The sequence below is a fragment of the Moschus berezovskii genome, chromosome 25 (assembly GCF_049115385.1).
Source record: "Moschus berezovskii isolate FMDL1 chromosome 25, NW_MosBer_1.0, whole genome shotgun sequence".
NCBI lineage: Eukaryota > Metazoa > Chordata > Mammalia > Artiodactyla > Moschidae > Moschus > Moschus berezovskii.
This window is the reverse complement of record NC_142484.1, coordinates 26380298-26398293: the sequence shown is the minus strand read 5'-3', so window position 1 is coordinate 26398293 and position 17996 is coordinate 26380298. Positions and strand designations below refer to the sequence as shown.

The window sequence follows — 17996 nt, the reverse complement described above, 5'->3', positions numbered from 1 at the left end:
AGTAAGGGATCATATTTTTCTGAGATGATGATCTTCCAAGGGTACGAGCTGATCCAGCCAAAACCATGACATGTTCAGCAACATGGAAATGGTAACACATATTCTAAAGACACAGATACTCCTCCACTTTACTAAAATTTAGCTGCATTCCTACAAAATCTCTAATGTGAGTACAGGTGATTTTTCTCAGTGATGAAAGCTAAGGTATTTTTAGGTGTTTGGGTTTTAGGTGCTTATATATATGTACACACACATATATGTGTACACACACACTGTTGGGAACTCCAAATTTGAAAAGAATGGCAGTGACTTCCCAGTGTTTACCCTGCTGCTGCTGCTGCTGCTGCTAAGTTGCTTCGGTCGCGTCCAACTCTGTGCGACCCCATAGACGGCAGCCCACCAGGCTCCTCTGTCCCTGGGATTCTCCAGGCAAGAACACTGGAGTGGGTTGCCATTGCCTTCTCCAGCGCAAGAAAGTGAAAAGTGAAAGTGAAGTCGCTCAGTCGTGTCTGACTCTTAGCGACCCCATGGACTGCAGCCTACCGGGCTCCCCCGTCCCTGGGATTCTTCAGGCAAGAGCACTGGAGTGGGGTGACATCGCCTTCTCCAGTGTTTACCCTGGTGCTGAGTAAACACTGTGCTGCCTTTTCGGTTACCATTGGTCCAGTGACAGTGCACAGATTTGGAGAAGAGGCAGCAGCTCTTGGAGACTGCAGTCACAGAAGAAGCTGAGGCAGGAGCTAAGTCTCTGATCTCATCTCCAGCTTGCAGGGGGCAAGGGCAGGAAACAACTGCGCTACTCTCCCCAACTGAACCTTCCACTCCACCTGGGACCTCTTCACCTTCCCTCATGGCTTTAGGAGAAATTTTCACAAGAACATAATCCAGGTCTTAAGATATGGCAACTGAAAAGAAAAGCACTAACTTTTAGATTTATTCAGGAGGACCTGATTGTTTGACAGAGGCTTTCAAAATTCAACACCTTCCAAAAGCCATATACAAGAAATAAAAATTATCTGTGTCTTGAGAAATGTGTGAGGATTTTATTTAGGCTTCAATTAATCCCATCAAGGAAGGATTAAAGCAAGAATACTCAAAGAAGATCTACAGAGGCCTAATTCCTTTTAGTTCTTCTTCCTGCTTCCATTATAATAGGCCTGAACGTAGCTGTTAGGGAATTCTGAAGTACCAGGCTATGCGTCTACCTGTAGGGCAAAACTGTCTTGAAATGTGCTTTGAAAAGTGAACTCCCTGGGGGCTGATCTAGAATGAAGGTGTAACATTGGTAGGAATTCTTTTTCAGAGTCATACTAATGATTTGACCAGCTTACCCATTTTTGTAATCCAGGCAGATATCTTTTCGTAAAAGAAATTCAAGATCAAGATGACAATAAAGTTCAAGCACGATCCAGTGAGAGATGTGGCTATCTGGGGAGTGAGGAAACTTTTGACATGCTTTAAGGATGCTTCACTTTCCATGAAGCTAGCAAATGTAGCAAAGACTGACAGGCGGTATACAATCACAGCTACCATACACGCGACAACCAGAGCCATCTGGGGGAGGGAAACAAAAACTGGTCACTCTGGTCTCTGTATCTGTGCGACGCATACATAGCTGAAACATACTCTTCTCTTCAGCTCATATATTAAGTTTAGCAGGTCTGACGTGGAGAGCAAGCCAAGCCAGTTCCTCTCACTATTGTTGTGGTTTAGTGGCTCAGTCACGTTCAACTCTTGCAATCTCATAGATTGTAGCCCACCAGGCTCCTCTGTCCATGGGATTTCCCAGGCAAGAACACTGGGTTGCCATTTCCTTCTCCAGGGGATCTTCCTGACCCAGGGATCAAACCCACATCTCCTGCTTGGCAGGCGAATTCTTTACTGCTGAGCCACCAGGGAAGCCCCCTCTCACTGTAGATGGTATAAATGGCAGGAAATGAAAACTAGGAAAGTAAAAAGGTTAGAGATAAGGCATATGGTAGCAGCTGAATAAGTAGAAAATAGGAAAGTACTCATTGCTCATCCTCTAAGTCCACCCTCTTGAACAAGTTGGAAAATTAGCCAGCAAGCCAGCATCTGACTGTGGCCTTACCTGTTCCTGGGTAGCCCTCTAAGATTTTTCCTTTTTCGGATTTTTAAAAGATTATAAAGAAGAAGACAATTATATGTAAGAGATTATTTGTGGCCCACAAAACCTATAATATATCCCTTACAGCAAATGTTTGGTAACCTCTGTTTTAGTTTAATATGTATTGTGAAGATTACATACTTTCTTAAGAAAAATGTGTTTAAAAATTCAATTTTATTTCCCCTTACAGTATTGCCATTAGCAGTGTGCTATGCCTGGTAGTTTAGATATTTGTATAGATCTAGTATAAATTTTATACCTTTCCATACTGCAAAATCACAAAGATCTTTATAACAATGATTGGAGAATTTTATTGTGAAAGTTGAGGAACTGAATAAAATTAAATGAGTACTAGCAATAAATGACAGTGATCTTACCACACTCTAGAATATTTTTCATTTAGTGTTCCCAATTGATTATAACCCCTTTTAATTCTATCATTTCTCCTAAAATGATTGTTATATCATCTAGGAAAATACACATTTAAATAGAAAAAGGCTTTAATAAAAAAGGTTAAAGATAAAAAAAATTATGGGACAACATGGAGTAGTGAGGTTAATCAATAGTCTACAATTGCCAATTATTTATACTTCAACAGGCTAATATCTTAGAGGGTAAGCTTGTCTGTTTCCTAAAATTAAAGGTCAACTGTAAGAGGGCATACATAGATTTGGAAAGGGAAGGCAGGAAATAGATTATGAAGATGGAGGAAGCTATTAGGTAAAAGGCATGGAGAAAATCTGACTCCCTAACAATGGGATATACTAATTAAATTCTTTAAGTAGAAGATGTAACATTTTCTTCCTTTATTTTGGCAAGAGAATGAAGCTTAATGGTATTGTATAGATACTCTAGATGGGTATAAAGAAAAATTAATATTTTTAACAAAAACTAACCAAATAGCCTGCAATCGAACTGTTTTTTATACTGTTCTGATTTCAAGTTATCACCAAATTAATGAAGAGCTGGAGGAGGAGGAGGAATAGGCTTTAATATAAAGCACCTCTCTCCCCCCACCACTCTTTTTCCAAGGTTTAATTATGACACATCCATGTAAATTACATTTTATGTAAACGCTCCATTCAAGATAAAAACAAAATACCGTGGAGGGGGAGGGAAGAGAGGCACATGGGCCATTGAAGATGAAACTGCTGAAGTAACCCCAGTATGATCTGAAATCAAACAGATGACAACAGTTTTAAAGAATGCTCACCCATAATGTCACTGTGACTCCTGATAAAATGTACCACGGAAGACGGCTACATAGAGGCAAGTAAGGTTCCATCTCCTGTAATTTTGAAGAAATCACAGCAAAATTAAAAATCTACCCTCAAAGTCGGGATTCCAAGCAGTAGTCTAAATTACAAAGCCCAGTTCAAGTAGCTCTGAATCAGTGGATTCATCATAGCTCATGGAAAGCTATATTCTAGTAGAGTGGTTCCTTACATTAGGTAGTAACCTTTAAAGCTCCTAGATGGAATATTCCACAAATGATAAGACTTATAAGATACACATTATTTCCTGAGTGTTGAATTCTAGTGGTATTCAGGGCAACATAGACAGGAAAAACAAAGCCAAAAACCTGAAGGCTGCTGCTCAAGTGGATATGCTTTAACGACGTTAAAATGTTCTAATTGAGTTAAACTGAATTGGGCAGGCTGCCCAAGAGCTCTACTGAACTTCAGGATGTGTGTGCATACATCTGATGACGTACCTGTGTGTATCCAATGCCTGTGTGTTTGTATGTGTGTCCATATTTGTGTGTTTGTGTGGGTTTTCATGCATGCATATGCATGTCCCTGAAAGACTCTGATGCTGGGAGGGATTGGGGGCGGGAGGAGAAGGGGACGACAGAGAATGAGATGGCTGGATGGCATCAGACTCGATGGACATGAGTTTGAGTGAACTCCAGGAGTTGGTGATAGACAGGGAGGCCTGGCGCGCTGTGATTCATGGGGTCGCAAAGAGTCGGACACGACTGAGCAACTGAACTGAACTGAACTGAACAGACTCAAATGTAAGAGGTTAGGTTGTGCTTAACAACTGAAGAAGCACTGCAATGAAGTTAAAAATAAAAACAAAAACCTCATTTCCAAAACCATTAAAGCTAAGTGAAGTAGATGATTCACAGTGAACTAATACATATGTTTTTTTCAACTGGTTTCAAATGTAAACATTCAATACATCTTGGTTTTAGGTCAATAGTTTTTGGCAAAGCCAACTGAACTGTTTTTATATTCTTTTTCTATCCCATGAAGTATGAACAGATATGCATCAAATCATTATTAGGATAATATTTCTTTTAATATATTTCAATTAATTCCAAATTATCACTCAAATTGTTAATATATTTTCTGAGGTGACTTTTATTTTCATTTATTTACTGAATTTTTTGTATGGTTTCAATGCAATTTAATAAATCTTCAGTGAATGCCTGAACCGTGAGAATTTTGAGCGTTATACCTAAGAATAGTGTCCTGAACAGAGTGGAGAATTGTACTGAAGAGATTTTAGAGGCTTTCTACTCTCCGTTTAATAGCATCGGGTAACATAGTGATTATAGAGTATGGCAAGGTAAGAACTCTAAGAATATGCAGCCAAGAGTTACAAAGCACCTTTCATTTTCACGTGAAACAAAAATGAGATACCAAGAAGTCAAAAAACTCAATTAACAACATACAGCCAGTTTGCCAGTTATCCCCAAATCTAGACTTTCCTTTCTTGACACCAGTGCAATTATATTCCCATTACAGTCAATTAGTATGGTCTAGATGGATAAACTTTGGTTTAATAAAGCAATCAATCATAAGCTCATTACCTTAATACAATACCATTTTAATTTTCACACATTAACTTAGTATCATTTCCATATATATGTGTGCTTCATATATATATATATATATACATTTATATATAAAGTCCACAACATACACACTATTTTCCATTTCATTTTATTTCACTTAGCATTAAAACTAGGTATTTTATGTATGATGGCTTGGATCTGTTTCAAAATAATTGCAGGTGGCAACAGTGGTAAAGAACCTGCCTGCCAGCGCAGGAGACACAGGAGATGCAGGTTCAATCCCCGGGTCGGGAAGGTCCCCGGCAGAGGGCATGGCAACCCACTCCAGTATTCTTGCCTGGAGAATCTCATGGACAGAGGAGCCTGGTAGGCTACAGTCCACAGGATCACACAGAGTTAGACATGACTGAAGTGACTTAGCACACACGCATGCATGCTCAATCTAGTTGCGGGGAGTGGGTGTGTAAAAGAAAAAAGATTGCCCAAGAATTAATAATCACTGAAGCTGGGTGATGACTCCATCCTGGGACTCATTACTCTTTTCTACCTACTTTTTTATGTGTTCAAAATGCATATTAGAATCAAGTAAATAAGTTTATGTGATTTATATGTTGGAGAATATTCATATTTAATGGCAGATTAAAATACACATCATTATTTGAGAGACCACCCACAGGCAGTGTGTCCACTGAAATACACTGCCTATTTCAGTTTCCTAATATACCTGAGTCACTGCATTCATTTTCCTTTTTGTACACATAGCTTCAAATTCAGGTCTTAGCTGGAGCTGCTGCTGCTCCTCTTCAAAGTCTACCAGGTCCCACTCATATTCCAGTCTGGCTTGTCGCTGCTTCCAAAACTCCAAAAACAATGTGACTATGGGCAAAGAAATATATAAAAACAAATATAATAAGGAGATGGCACAATAAATGAATAAGAAGTCAATAATTGGGTTTTCTTTCCTTTAGAAAAATCATTTTGGTTGTATGATGGTTATTCTGTTACTATTATGTTTGATGATAAAACTATAATACTATGAATTTTAGTATAATACTACAAAATAGTACTGAAATAACTCTATATATAAATAAAAATTAGTTTCGTAGACAAACATAGAAAACTTTTTTTTAGGCACACTATTCTCTCTTTCTTCATTCAGATAACTGAAATAATATTTGAATGTGACATTTTACTATCACCTTGATTTTGTTTACATGTTTCACTGAAATCATTCAAGCAACAGTACCACTTTCTCAGGCTTAGGGAAATTTAAGGAAAATATAAGAGCCATTTCACAGCTCAATATCTTTCTTTGTGCCTCTGTGTTTCTCTCCTCTGTCTACATCTGTTGGTCTGTCCCTCTCTGTATATGAAAGTGAAGTCGCTCAGTTGTTGTTTAGTTGCTAAGTTGTGTCTGACTCTTTTGCGACCCCATGGACTGTAGCCCACCAGGCTCCTCTGTCCATGGAATTTTCCAGGCAAGAGTACTGGAGTGGATTGCCATTTCCTTCTCCAGGGGATCTTCCTGACCCAGGGATCGAACCCGGGTCTCCTGCATTGCAGGCAGACACTTTACCATCTGAGCCACCAGGGAAGCACCTGGTGTATAATGTATATATTATACATATATATATAGTATATTATATATAATAATAATTGTATATTATAATTATACATTATATATATACAATATATATATAGTTTTTTAAATAAACTATCACTTAAATAATAATATATTTAGAGAAAAGCACACAAACATGATCAGTACCCCCAGAAACTCTCCCTTAGAACCTTAAAGCATAGATGTAACTGGTTTTTAAATATATATATATGAATATATAAAACACACACACACAGCAATTTCTTTAACAATTTGTCTATCAATGGACATTTAGGCTGTTTCCACTCCACACCTTGGTTAATGCATTAATAAAGAGTGTTGCAGTGAATATAGGAATGCTAATATCTCTTTGAGATCCTGATTTCAATTATTTTGGGTAAATATCCAGAAGTGGGATTGCTGCATCATATGGAAGTTCTACTTTTAATTTTTGAGGAACTTCCACACTGTTTTCCAGTTGTGCCGTTTAGCACTCCCATCCATAGTATACAGGAGTTCATTATAATTCTCAACATCCTCATTAACATGTCTTTTTTTTTTTTTGGTAACAGTCATCCTGACAGGTATGGGATACCATCTCATTGTGGTTTGATTTGCATTTCCCTGAGAACTGGCAAAGGTCAGTTTTCATTCCAATCCCAAAGAAAGGCAATGCCAAAGAATGCTCAAACTACCGCACAATTGCACTCATCTCACACACTAGTAAAGTCATGCTCAAAATTCTCCAAGCCAGGCTTCAGCAATATGTGAACCGTGAACTCCCAGATGTTCAAGCTGGTTTTAGAAAAGGCAGAGGCACCAGAGATCAAATTGCCAACATCCGCTGGATCATGGAAAAAGCAAGAGAGTTCCAGAAAAACATCTATTTCTGCTTCATTGACTATGCCAAAGCCTTTGACTGTGTGGATCACAATAAACTGTGGGAAATTCTGAAAGAGATGGGAATACCAGACCACCTGACCTGCCTCTTGAGAAACCTGTATGCAGGTCAGGAAGCAACCATTAGAACTGGACATGGAACAACAGACTGGTTCCAAATAGGAAAAGGAGTACGTCAAGGCTGTATACTGTCACCCTGCTTATTTAACTTATATGCAGAGTACATCATGAGGAACGCTGGGCTGGAAGAAGCACAAGCTGGAATCAAGATTGCTGGGAGAAATATCAATAACCTCAGATATGCAGATGACACCATCCTTGTGGCAGAAAGTGAAGAAGAATTAAAGAACCTCTTGATGAAAGTGAAAGAGGAGAGTGAAAAAGTTGGATTAAAGCTCAACATTCAGAGAACTAAGATCATGGCATCTGGCCCCATCACTTCATGGGAAAGATATGGGGAAACAGTGGAAACAGTGTCAGACATTATTTTGGGGGAGCTTCAAAATCACTGCAGATGCTGATTGCAGCCATGAAATTAAGAGACGCTTACTCCTTAGAAGGAAAGTTATGACCAACCTAGATAGCATATTAAAAAGCAGAGACATTACTTTGCCAACCAAGGTCCATCTAGTCAAGGCTATGGTTTTTCCAGTGAGTCATGTATGGATCTGAGAGTTGGACTGTGAAGAAAGCTGATCGCCAAAGAATTGATGTTTTTGAACTGTGGTGTTGGAGAAGACTCTTGAAGTAAAGAAAATTATACTTGATGAATGTAGATAGAAAGAACCTTAACAAAACAGCAGCAAATCAAATTCAGCAATATAGTAAAGAATCATACACCATGATCAAATGAGATTTATTCCAGGGATATAAGGATAGTTCAATACCCATAAATTGATCAACATGGTATATCATATTAACAAAATAAATGATTTAAAAAAAACCATCTCAACAAATGCAGAAACAGCATTTAACAGAATTCAACATCCATTTTGATAAAAACTCTCAAAACTATGGGTATAAATACAATGTATTTCAATATAAGGCTATACATGACAGGTCCACAGTTATCATCATAGTCAATGGTGAAAAGCTGAAAACTTTTCCTTTATGATCAAGGATAAAACAAAAATTCCCATTCGTGCCACTTCTATTCAACTGAGCACTGGAAGTGTAGCCAGAGCAATTACTCAAGAAAAAAAAATACATAAATTAGAAAGAAAAAGGGAAAGAAGTAAAACTGTCTCTGTTTTCATATAACATTAAATTACAAAAAAATCCTAGAGTCTCCACCAAAAAACTGTTAGAGTAAAAAATTTAGCCAAGTTCCAGGATAAAAATAAATACATTAAAACAGTTGTGTTTCTATATACTACTCATGTACTATCAGAAAGAGGAATTAAGAAAACAATCCCATTTATAATAACATCAAAAAGAACAAGATACCCAGGGAAAAATGTAACCAAGGAAGTGAAAGATATATATATACTATATAAGACACTGATGAAAGAAACTGAAGATAGAAACAAATGGAAAGATAGTCCATGCTCATAGACTGGAGGAATATAAAAATGTCCATACTGCCCAAGTGATCTCCAGATTTAATACAATTCCTACCAAAATCCCAATGCTATTTTTCACAGAAATAGAGAAAACAATGCTAAAATTTGTATAGGGCCAGAAAAGACTTCAAATGAACAGAATAATCTTGAGAAAGAAGAACAAAGCACTAGGCATCATATTCCTGATCTCAATATAACAAAGCTATGGTAATCAAAGTAGTATGGTACAATTGGCATGGCAATACAAAGAAACACACAGACCTAGAGAACACAATCAAGGGCTCAAAAATAATCCCATGTATTATGGTCAATTAATATCTGACATAGGGTCCGAGAATATTCAATGAGGAAAGAATAGTTCCTTCTATAAATGGTTTTGGGAAAATTGGATACTTGTTTGCAGGACAAACCGAAGAAAAGGGAACCATTGTGTAGGAACATAAATTGGCATAGAGTCATTATGGAAAACAGTATGAAGGTGACTTAAAAATTAAAAATGTAACTATAACATGGAAGCAATTCCACTTTTATTCATATCTCCAAAGAAAAGAAAATCACTATCGTGAAGATATCTTCACCTCCACATTCACTGCAGCTGCTGGGTGTTCCACGTACGGTTGCTCTTCTGTTTGTTATGACGTGTAAGGTTAGTGTTGGTGTACAAGCTCTCTCAGTGGAAAGAACTGAAAAGTATTACATCTGTTGTAATTTGTATATATACCTGTCATCCATTTCTGATTCCAAAAAAAATGACAGAGGCAGGACCTGTCTGGCCCATGATGAAGAGATGTCCATACACTAACTTAACCAGAGGAGGTTGGGGAATTGCGGGTGAGACCTCACTGTCCCGTTTTCTCTTTGAATTGGGGCTTTTCTCTTCAGACAAGCAGTCAAGCAGAAGTGACAGAAACCCATAAACCCCTCTGAGACACACACACCCTCACACGTTTAGGTGTCCTTTTGACTGAATCAAGTTACCCTGCTCCTTTGGCCAGTTTTTAAATGCACACACTTGTGCTTTGTTAAAGACTGTTTGTTAAACTGGGGAGAAAAAAATGTCTACCTTTTCCCAGGGTCCCCCAGATTTTGAGACATGTCTTAGACGTCTTTAGGCCTCTTGACAACTTACTCTTACAGAAAATACTCTCCTCACTGATAACAGGAGAAACTTCATGACACTTACTTCCCATGGGATACAAAAGAGAAGAGGTACTGGGGCATTTCCAAACTTAAGGGGAATTCCACTTTATACGGGAACTTCTAACCAAATAGAATTTGACACAGGGAACTTAAATTCAAATGTTGATGTATGAGCCCTCAGAAATTTTTGAGTCTTGTTCAAGTTTGTGTCCATGACTCAATATCCTCTAGCCACCAAATACTTAACATTTATTCTCCTGAATTAAGCAATAATTGAGCCTATTTTTACACAGCAACAAGAGGGAATGTGATCTGAATACGTATGAAGTTTCAAAAATGAAAGTGTTCTGGACCAAGGACTAACAACCACGGATGTAGACTCCATTAAGGTAGTGATGCTAGCAGAGACATAAAGACGTAAAATCACTTTTGGTTTATAAGGTATGCCAACTGTGTATGTTATATGAATAGCCATATAACATAAAACACAGAGAAAGCTGTTTTCACGTAACTATTTACTTACCCCAAATTCCCATGAAAATGGCAAAGAACACTGTTGACTCATTGTCAAATAAATGGGAGACCTGCAAAACAATATCAGAAAGACTGCTTAGTATCAAATGCAATACAAAAGGAGACAAACTGCAAGCCTTCAAGCATACCACAATACATACGTACCTTTGAAGCCAAACAGGTTGAATTTAGTCTCCAATAGTCACACAGTTCATCACAGAGTGGGCACATGATAATTTGACCCCCAATCTCAGGATCACAGATCTCAGCGCTGCAGAGGGAAGAGCAAAGTTGCTTGGTTTTGTTTTGGCCACGCCTTGTGGCATTTGTTGCTTAGTTGCTAAGTGTCCAACTCATTTGTGACCTCATGGTCTGCAGCCTGCCAGGTGCCTCTGTCCATGGGATTTCCCAGGGAAGAATACTGGAGTAGGTTGCCATTTCCTTCTCTGTGCCTCATGGCATAAAGAATCTCAGTTCCTCAACCAGGGACAGACACCATGTCTTATATAGTGGTAGTGCACGGTGCTAACTGCTGGACTACCAGGGAATTCCCAAGAGTAATACTATTTTAAAAGATGTGTTTGGTATGCGCATGTTTGTTCTCAAGGGGGAAGGGGTATGCACATGTGCTGAGTTGCCTGAAAGTGAAAGTGAAGTCCTCAGTCGTCTCCGACTCTTTGTGACCCCATGGGCTGTAGCCTACCACCCTCCTCTGTCCATGGGATTTTCCAGGCAAGAATACTGGAGTGGATTGTCATTTCCTTCTCCAGGGGATCTTCCTGACCCAGGGATCAAACCTGGGTCTCCCGCGTTAAAGGCAGATGCTTTACCGTCTGAGCCACCAGGGAAGTCCTAAGTTGCCTGAGTTGCATCTAACTCTATGCGACCCTATGGACTTTAGCCTGACAGGCTCCTCTGTCCATGGGGATTCTCCAGACAAGAATACTGGAGTGGGTTGCCATGCCTGTCTCCAGGGCATCTTCCCAACCCAGGAATCAAATCCACATCTCCTACGGCTCCTGCATTGCAGGCAGATTCTTTACTGCTGTGCTACTGGGGAAGCCCTGAAAAGGGGTGGGGTGGGAGGAATTGAGAGGTTGGAATGACTCATATACACTATCGATACTATGTATAAAATAGACAACAGATAGGAACATACTATATAGCACATTAACACACTGTGGTATCCTAAATAGAAGGGAAATCCAAAAGGGAGGGGATATATGTAAATATACATATGGCTGATTCATTTTGTGATGCAGTAGAAGCTAGCACAATATTGCAAAGTAACTACACTGCAATAAAGATTAAATGATAATAATAAATAGCTAAATAAAACATTCCAAGAAAAAAAAAAAGTGATGTGTTTGGGTGAAAGTCCAAAGCTATTCTTATTGAAACACCTTTATACAATTTTTCACATATGGGACAGGGTAATATAGCAGCAACTTTTGTAGGTCAAATCATGCTTAAGGAACAGAATCTTTAGAGCCCATTCTTAAACAGACTTTCCATAAAGTACCAAGTGAGAGGTAGCTGTTGTGTTTGGGTCTTTTTCAGAAATATCAATTATCTGCTGTAATAAAAAACATTCTGACACAAATTCCAGAAAAATACAATTTTGGTTAGCACAAGATTCTGTTTGGGCAGCTCAGCTGCACTTACCTGCTTGAGGTATTAGGAATTGTTAATACACCATAAATAAAACAAGCTAAGCCAACCACAGCTGCAAAAAACAGCATTTCTGTGTAAAATCCAAGAAAGACGAAATAGATGCCAATTTTTTCTCCATAATAATCCCTGTGAAAGAAGGTAAAAATAAAATCAGAGGCTGCAAGAATAATGCACTTCAGAGAGTCTTGGTTTTCCATTCAGACACACTTGTATTCTAACTTTGGCCCCATTGCCTCCTAGCCCTGTAATTTTGATAAAGTTACTCAAAGTTCTAAACTTTAGTTTCCACATCATAAAATGCAGCATGCTGCTTATTTATAGACTTGGTGTAAGGATTGAAAGAGACAACACATATAAATAAGAAGCCAACTGAGTGGAAGTTAAGATTTAATTTTAAATAATCAGGTAATTTGAAAAACTTTGAAATTTTAAAGAGAGTTTAAATGTTTTGAAATAAAGTACACAACGTGTTTCTAGCAATTAACAAATTAAAATCACATTCACAATGTGTCCCAAGACTTCTGCTTTATCTCTAAGATTGAAGAAAGTACTTGGACCACAATGGATGAGGGTAGTTTTACGTATGAATTTTTATCTTCCTCTAACTCTGGACCTCTGATGGATCATACAGAACAGTAAGATAGGGTACAAGCCAAGGAATAAAAAATGAGTGTGCAATAATATTCCAAACAATATATGGGCTCAGCTCTTGCTTTATAAGTTAAAAAATGACAGCATTCAGTTCAGTTCAGTTCAGTTCAGTTGCTCAGTCGTGTCCGACTCTCCGCGACCCCATGAATCACAGCACGCCAGGCCTCCCTGTCCATCATCAACTCCCGGAGTTCACTCAAACTCATGTCCACAGAGTCGGTGATGCCATCCAGCCATCTCATTCTCCGTCGTCCCCTTCTCCTCCTGCCCCCAACCTTTCCCAGCATCAGAGTCTTTTCCAGTGAGTCAACTCGTCGCATGAGGCATTAGTTAGCACAAATGTTCAAATTTTATAATCAAGTTGTTATCTTTTTTCTGCTGTTGTTTTTTAAACTAACTCTTCCCTTAAGGAATCTCTCAAAGACCCAGAGAATGTTTTTTCTGTCTCAAAAAACTAGACTTCAATAAAAAAATTAAAAAAAAACACACAAAACAGGTTAATCTTCCCCCTTATTCATATAGAGTTCAGCTCACCAAACATATGAAGTCTTTCCACAGCTTCCTAATCAGAGAGATGTGATTATTCTTGGACACTAATAGCATGGTATATATAAATCTATTATACCATTTATGATTAAATTGTAATTTCCACACTCAAAAAAACACAAATATAAACATAAAGGGTTTAAATTTTACATAATACAAACTTAACATAAACTTAATTTCCCAATGAGAAGGTTTTAAAATATTTTTCTCACTCAATATTATTGACCTCCCATCCTTCAGTTTTCAAAATTTCTAATATTTTCTAACAAAAGAGGGATCTTTCTGCTTGTACCATCTTCTATTCTTCTCAGTGGTAATAAACATTTTTACATGGTTGTTTTTTCCTTGTTCTGCTTTTCAAATTACTATAAACCTGAAATTAAACTATGATTCCATTGTATTCCCTTGTTAATTTACTTACAACTTCCTTAGTTCACTCACAAAAGATGAGTAAACTTGCTTTTTCTCCCTTCTTTTTTGCTGAAGAATACAGCAATTATTATGATACTGCATATCATCAAAATAAAAAGAATAAAAATATCTGAATATCAGTTTATGAGTTCCCTAGTAATTTTCTGGTTAGGTGCATAGCAGTAATATTGATGTTTTACCTTAAAATGACTGATTCTATAGTTTGAATATGTATAATATATAATTTATAACAGCAACAAAAATACAAACTACTGAGGATTAAACTTAAGAAGATTTTATAACTCTACAATACCGTTGAAAAAACCCAAAGTAGACTTAAACAAAGACACAGCTTTCCCTTGACATAACTTTTCCTTGATTAGAATGTCCCTACCAGCCTACCTAATTTATAAACTTAATGCAATTTCTTAAAAATACCAACCATCTTTTTTAGTAACAAGATAGACAAGTTGAGATTCAAGCTTATATGGAAGGATAAATTTGCAGAATGTACAAAGAAACACTGACTATGATGAGTTATTAGCCCAACTAGATATTAAAATACACTAGAGCTAAACCTCTACAATTAAAACAGCCTTCAAATCACTTTACTATACACTTGAAACTAACACAACATATCGCAAATCAACCATAATATAAAATAAAAATTAAATTTATAAAAACACCTTGCTACTGGTGCATGGATAGTTAGCAAGATCAACCAAATAGAACATCCAGCAATCAGCTAGAGTACATACAGAAATCTAGCACATGATAAAGGGTTTCCCAGGTGGCACAGTGATAAAGAACCTGTCTGCCAGTGCAGGAGATGCAGGAGACACAGGTTCAATCCCTGGGTTGGGAAGATCCCCTGGAGAAGTAAATGACAACCTACTCCAGTGTTTTTGTCTGAAGAATGCCATGGACAGAGGAGCCTGGCAGGCTACAGTCCATGGGGCTGCAAGGAGTCAGACACAACTGACTGAGCACATGTGATACAGGTGGTACCTCAAATCACTGAGGCAATGATAAACGTTTTAATAATATTAATATTTTGGGGACAAGCAGACAAAAGTAGATCTATTCTTTGAATAGAAAGAGCATGTTTAACTCTATAAGAAACTATCAAAAATGTTGTTTCAAAGTTGCTATACCATTTTGTATCCCCATCACCAACCTTTGAGATTTCAAGTTTCCCCACATCCCTAACAGCCCTTATTGATGCCAATCTTTTCAATGTTAGCTATTTTAGTGGGTGTGCAGTGGTATTTCAATGGCATTTTAATTTTTATACCCTAAGTGAATAAAGATAGTGTACATCTCTGGAGAGTCCCTTGGACTGCAAGGAGATCAAACCAGTCAGTCTAAAGGAAATCAACCCTAAGTATTCACTGGAAGGATGGTTGCTGAAGCTGAAGCACCAATACTTTGGCCACCTGATGCAAAGAGCCGACTCACTGGAAAAGACCCTGACACTGGGGAAAACGGAAGGCAAAAGGAGAAGGGGGCAGCAGAGGATGAGATGGTGAGATAGCGTGACAGACTCAATGCACACGAACTGGAGCAAACTGCAGGAGATCGTGGAGGAAAGCAAAGCCTGGAGTGCTGCAGTCATGGGGCTGCAGAGAGACACGACTTAGTGACTGATCAGCAACAACATCTTTTGACATACTTACTGGCAACCCATAAATATATTTCTTTGCTGAAAAATCTTTTATAATCTTTTTCCATTTTATTTTTATCATTGAGTCGTAAAAGTTCTGTAAGTATTCTGGGTAAAAGTCCTTTACTGATACGTGTGTTGTGCAAGCATTTTCTGCAGCCTATAGTTTGCTCTTTATTTCTGTAACAGTGTTTTTTAAAGAGCATACATTCTAACTTTTGAAATTAATGTTTTTAAAATTGTGCTTTTTGCATTTTTTCTGACAAGTCCATGCCTAACTCCAGACCGCAGTTTTCTCCTATATGTTCTAGAAGTTTTGTAGCTGTAGTCCTTATAATTAGTTCTCTTATTTATTTCAAGTTAGTTTAAATTTTTATACAGGAAAGAGTCAAGATTCATGCTTTTCATGTAGATAGCCACTTGTTTTAGTATCATATTTTGGAAGGACTATGCTTCCCCCAATGAACAACAAGCACTTTCATTGAGAATCTATCTATCTATTTCAGGACTCTCCTTTTATTAAATATTTTTCTTTGGAAATAATTTCAAATATAGAAGTAAAGTTGCAAGAATAATTCAAATAATACCTAAGTACCCTTTAATTCTTTTATTATAAATAAAACATTGTTCCATTGCATTTTGTCTCACTTCATATATTACCCCATATATATGTGTGTATGAACTTCCCTATAGCTCAGATGGTAAAGAATCTGCCTGCAAGGCATGAGACCAGGGTTTGATCCCTGGGTCAGTAAGATCCCCTGGAGAAGAAAATGGCAATTCACTCCAGTATTCTTGCCTGGAGAATTTCATGGACAGAGGAGCCTGGCAGGCTACAGTCCATGGGGTCACAAAGAGTCAGACACGACTAAGTAACTAACACACACGTGTATGCGTGTGTGTACACACTGTCCATGGGGATTCTCCAGGAAAGAATACTGGAGTGGGTTTCCCTGCCCTACTCCAGGGAATCTTCCTGACCCAGGGATCAAACCCAGGTTTTCCGCATTGCAGGTGGATTCTTTACCGTCTGAGTCACCAGGGAAGCCTAAGAATACTAGAGTGGGTAGCTGTATATATATATATTTGAATTACTTACAAATAAGTTGTTTGAATATGTACTTCATGGTCCTTCACCTTAAATACTTCATTGTCTATTAGTAAGAATAAGGATACTGTCCTACACAATCACTGAGAAGCAAGCTGAAGGATAATAACTGCTTTGTGCAGTTCCTTTCTCTGTGATAACATGGTGTTTTCTTTCCTGTCTTTTCGGTTTACCTGGTTAAAAACTTCACACCTACTCATTAATTCTTTACATAAATTTTGTTAAAATTTTAACTTTATTTTAAAGATTATCTCATTACTGAAATGGAAAAGCAGTACAGTTTGATATAAATGAAAAGCTATAATATGATTAAAAACTTTAAAAAGTTATTAAATTTAAGTTAGATACTGCTATCTGATGAAATATCTGAGCTTCCACTTTGTTCTTAAAGAAAATCAGAAAGTGCTAACAAGGTTCTGATCTGAGATGTAATGTGTTTGTCTATATCAAAGGTTATAAGTATAAACCTTTGGGGAATATTTATAGCAGAAATATCTGTAGACAGCTAAGTACTCTCAATATATTTTCAACAATGTAAAATATGTAAGCCTCATTCTGACAACCTTGCTTATTTGAAAGTATACTATGAAAACATTCTCTGAGGGCACAGTGTCTGCAAATGTTCTTAACAGCACTGACAGTAATAGTGAACATTTTGAAACAGCCTAATCTTTTTCAACAGAAAAATAGATAAAAGAGTTATGCAGAATTTATAATATGGTACTCTGTGTTCTGTTAAAAAGCAGAAGATAGATCTGGGTGCATTCACAGGGAAGTATACGAATAATATATTATTTAGTGATAAAATCTTTGCAAAAAAGTAAGTAAAGATTCCCTTGCTCCAGGAAAAAAACGTTTGTGTATGTATTTTGTTATGCATGCCCATAAAAATAAAGCTGAATGGCTATCACCAAATCAAGCATAGTTACTTTGGTTGACTTTAAGGGAGGTGTAATTTCACTTAAAACTTTGCACCCATCTTTATTGCTTAGAATTTTTTCAGATACATGTCCTACTTTTATAACTTAAAAAATTAAATGACCACTAATCAGAACAACTAAATATCCATCCAATGAAGAGTTCATATAACGATTTATAGAAACCGTTGTTTATATGCTAGCTGTCTTTTATTTATTCTTAAAAATTTCCCTTCTTATTTGTCTTTAATGAAACTGCTGGAATAACATTTCAGTTGACTTGCATATACACATCCAAATTGGTCTTATAAAAAAGAAGCTGTGATGCTGTGCAAGCAGAGCAGTTAAAACATAAATCATTGAGTAAAAATACCGAACCA

At 37.4% G+C, this 17996-nt stretch overlaps 1 protein-coding gene across 4 annotated transcripts in view; it reads right to left on the bottom strand.

Moving 5' to 3' along the window:
• Positions 1 to 17996, bottom strand: part of ANO5 (anoctamin 5) — a 95828-nt gene that overhangs the window by 27405 nt on the left and 50427 nt on the right. For all 4 annotated transcript variants that reach the window (XM_088832436.1, XM_088832435.1, XM_055416045.2 and 1 more), the window contains 6 exons: positions 12312 to 12446; positions 10812 to 10917; positions 10657 to 10717; positions 5656 to 5807; positions 3342 to 3416; positions 1332 to 1554 (listed from right to left, as the gene is read on the bottom strand). In XM_088832436.1, coding sequence (XP_088688562.1) covers positions 1332 to 1554; positions 3342 to 3416; positions 5656 to 5807; positions 10657 to 10717; positions 10812 to 10917; positions 12312 to 12446 — 752 coding nt within the window. The remainder of the gene's footprint in view (positions 1 to 1331; positions 1555 to 3341; positions 3417 to 5655; positions 5808 to 10656; positions 10718 to 10811; positions 10918 to 12311; positions 12447 to 17996) is intronic.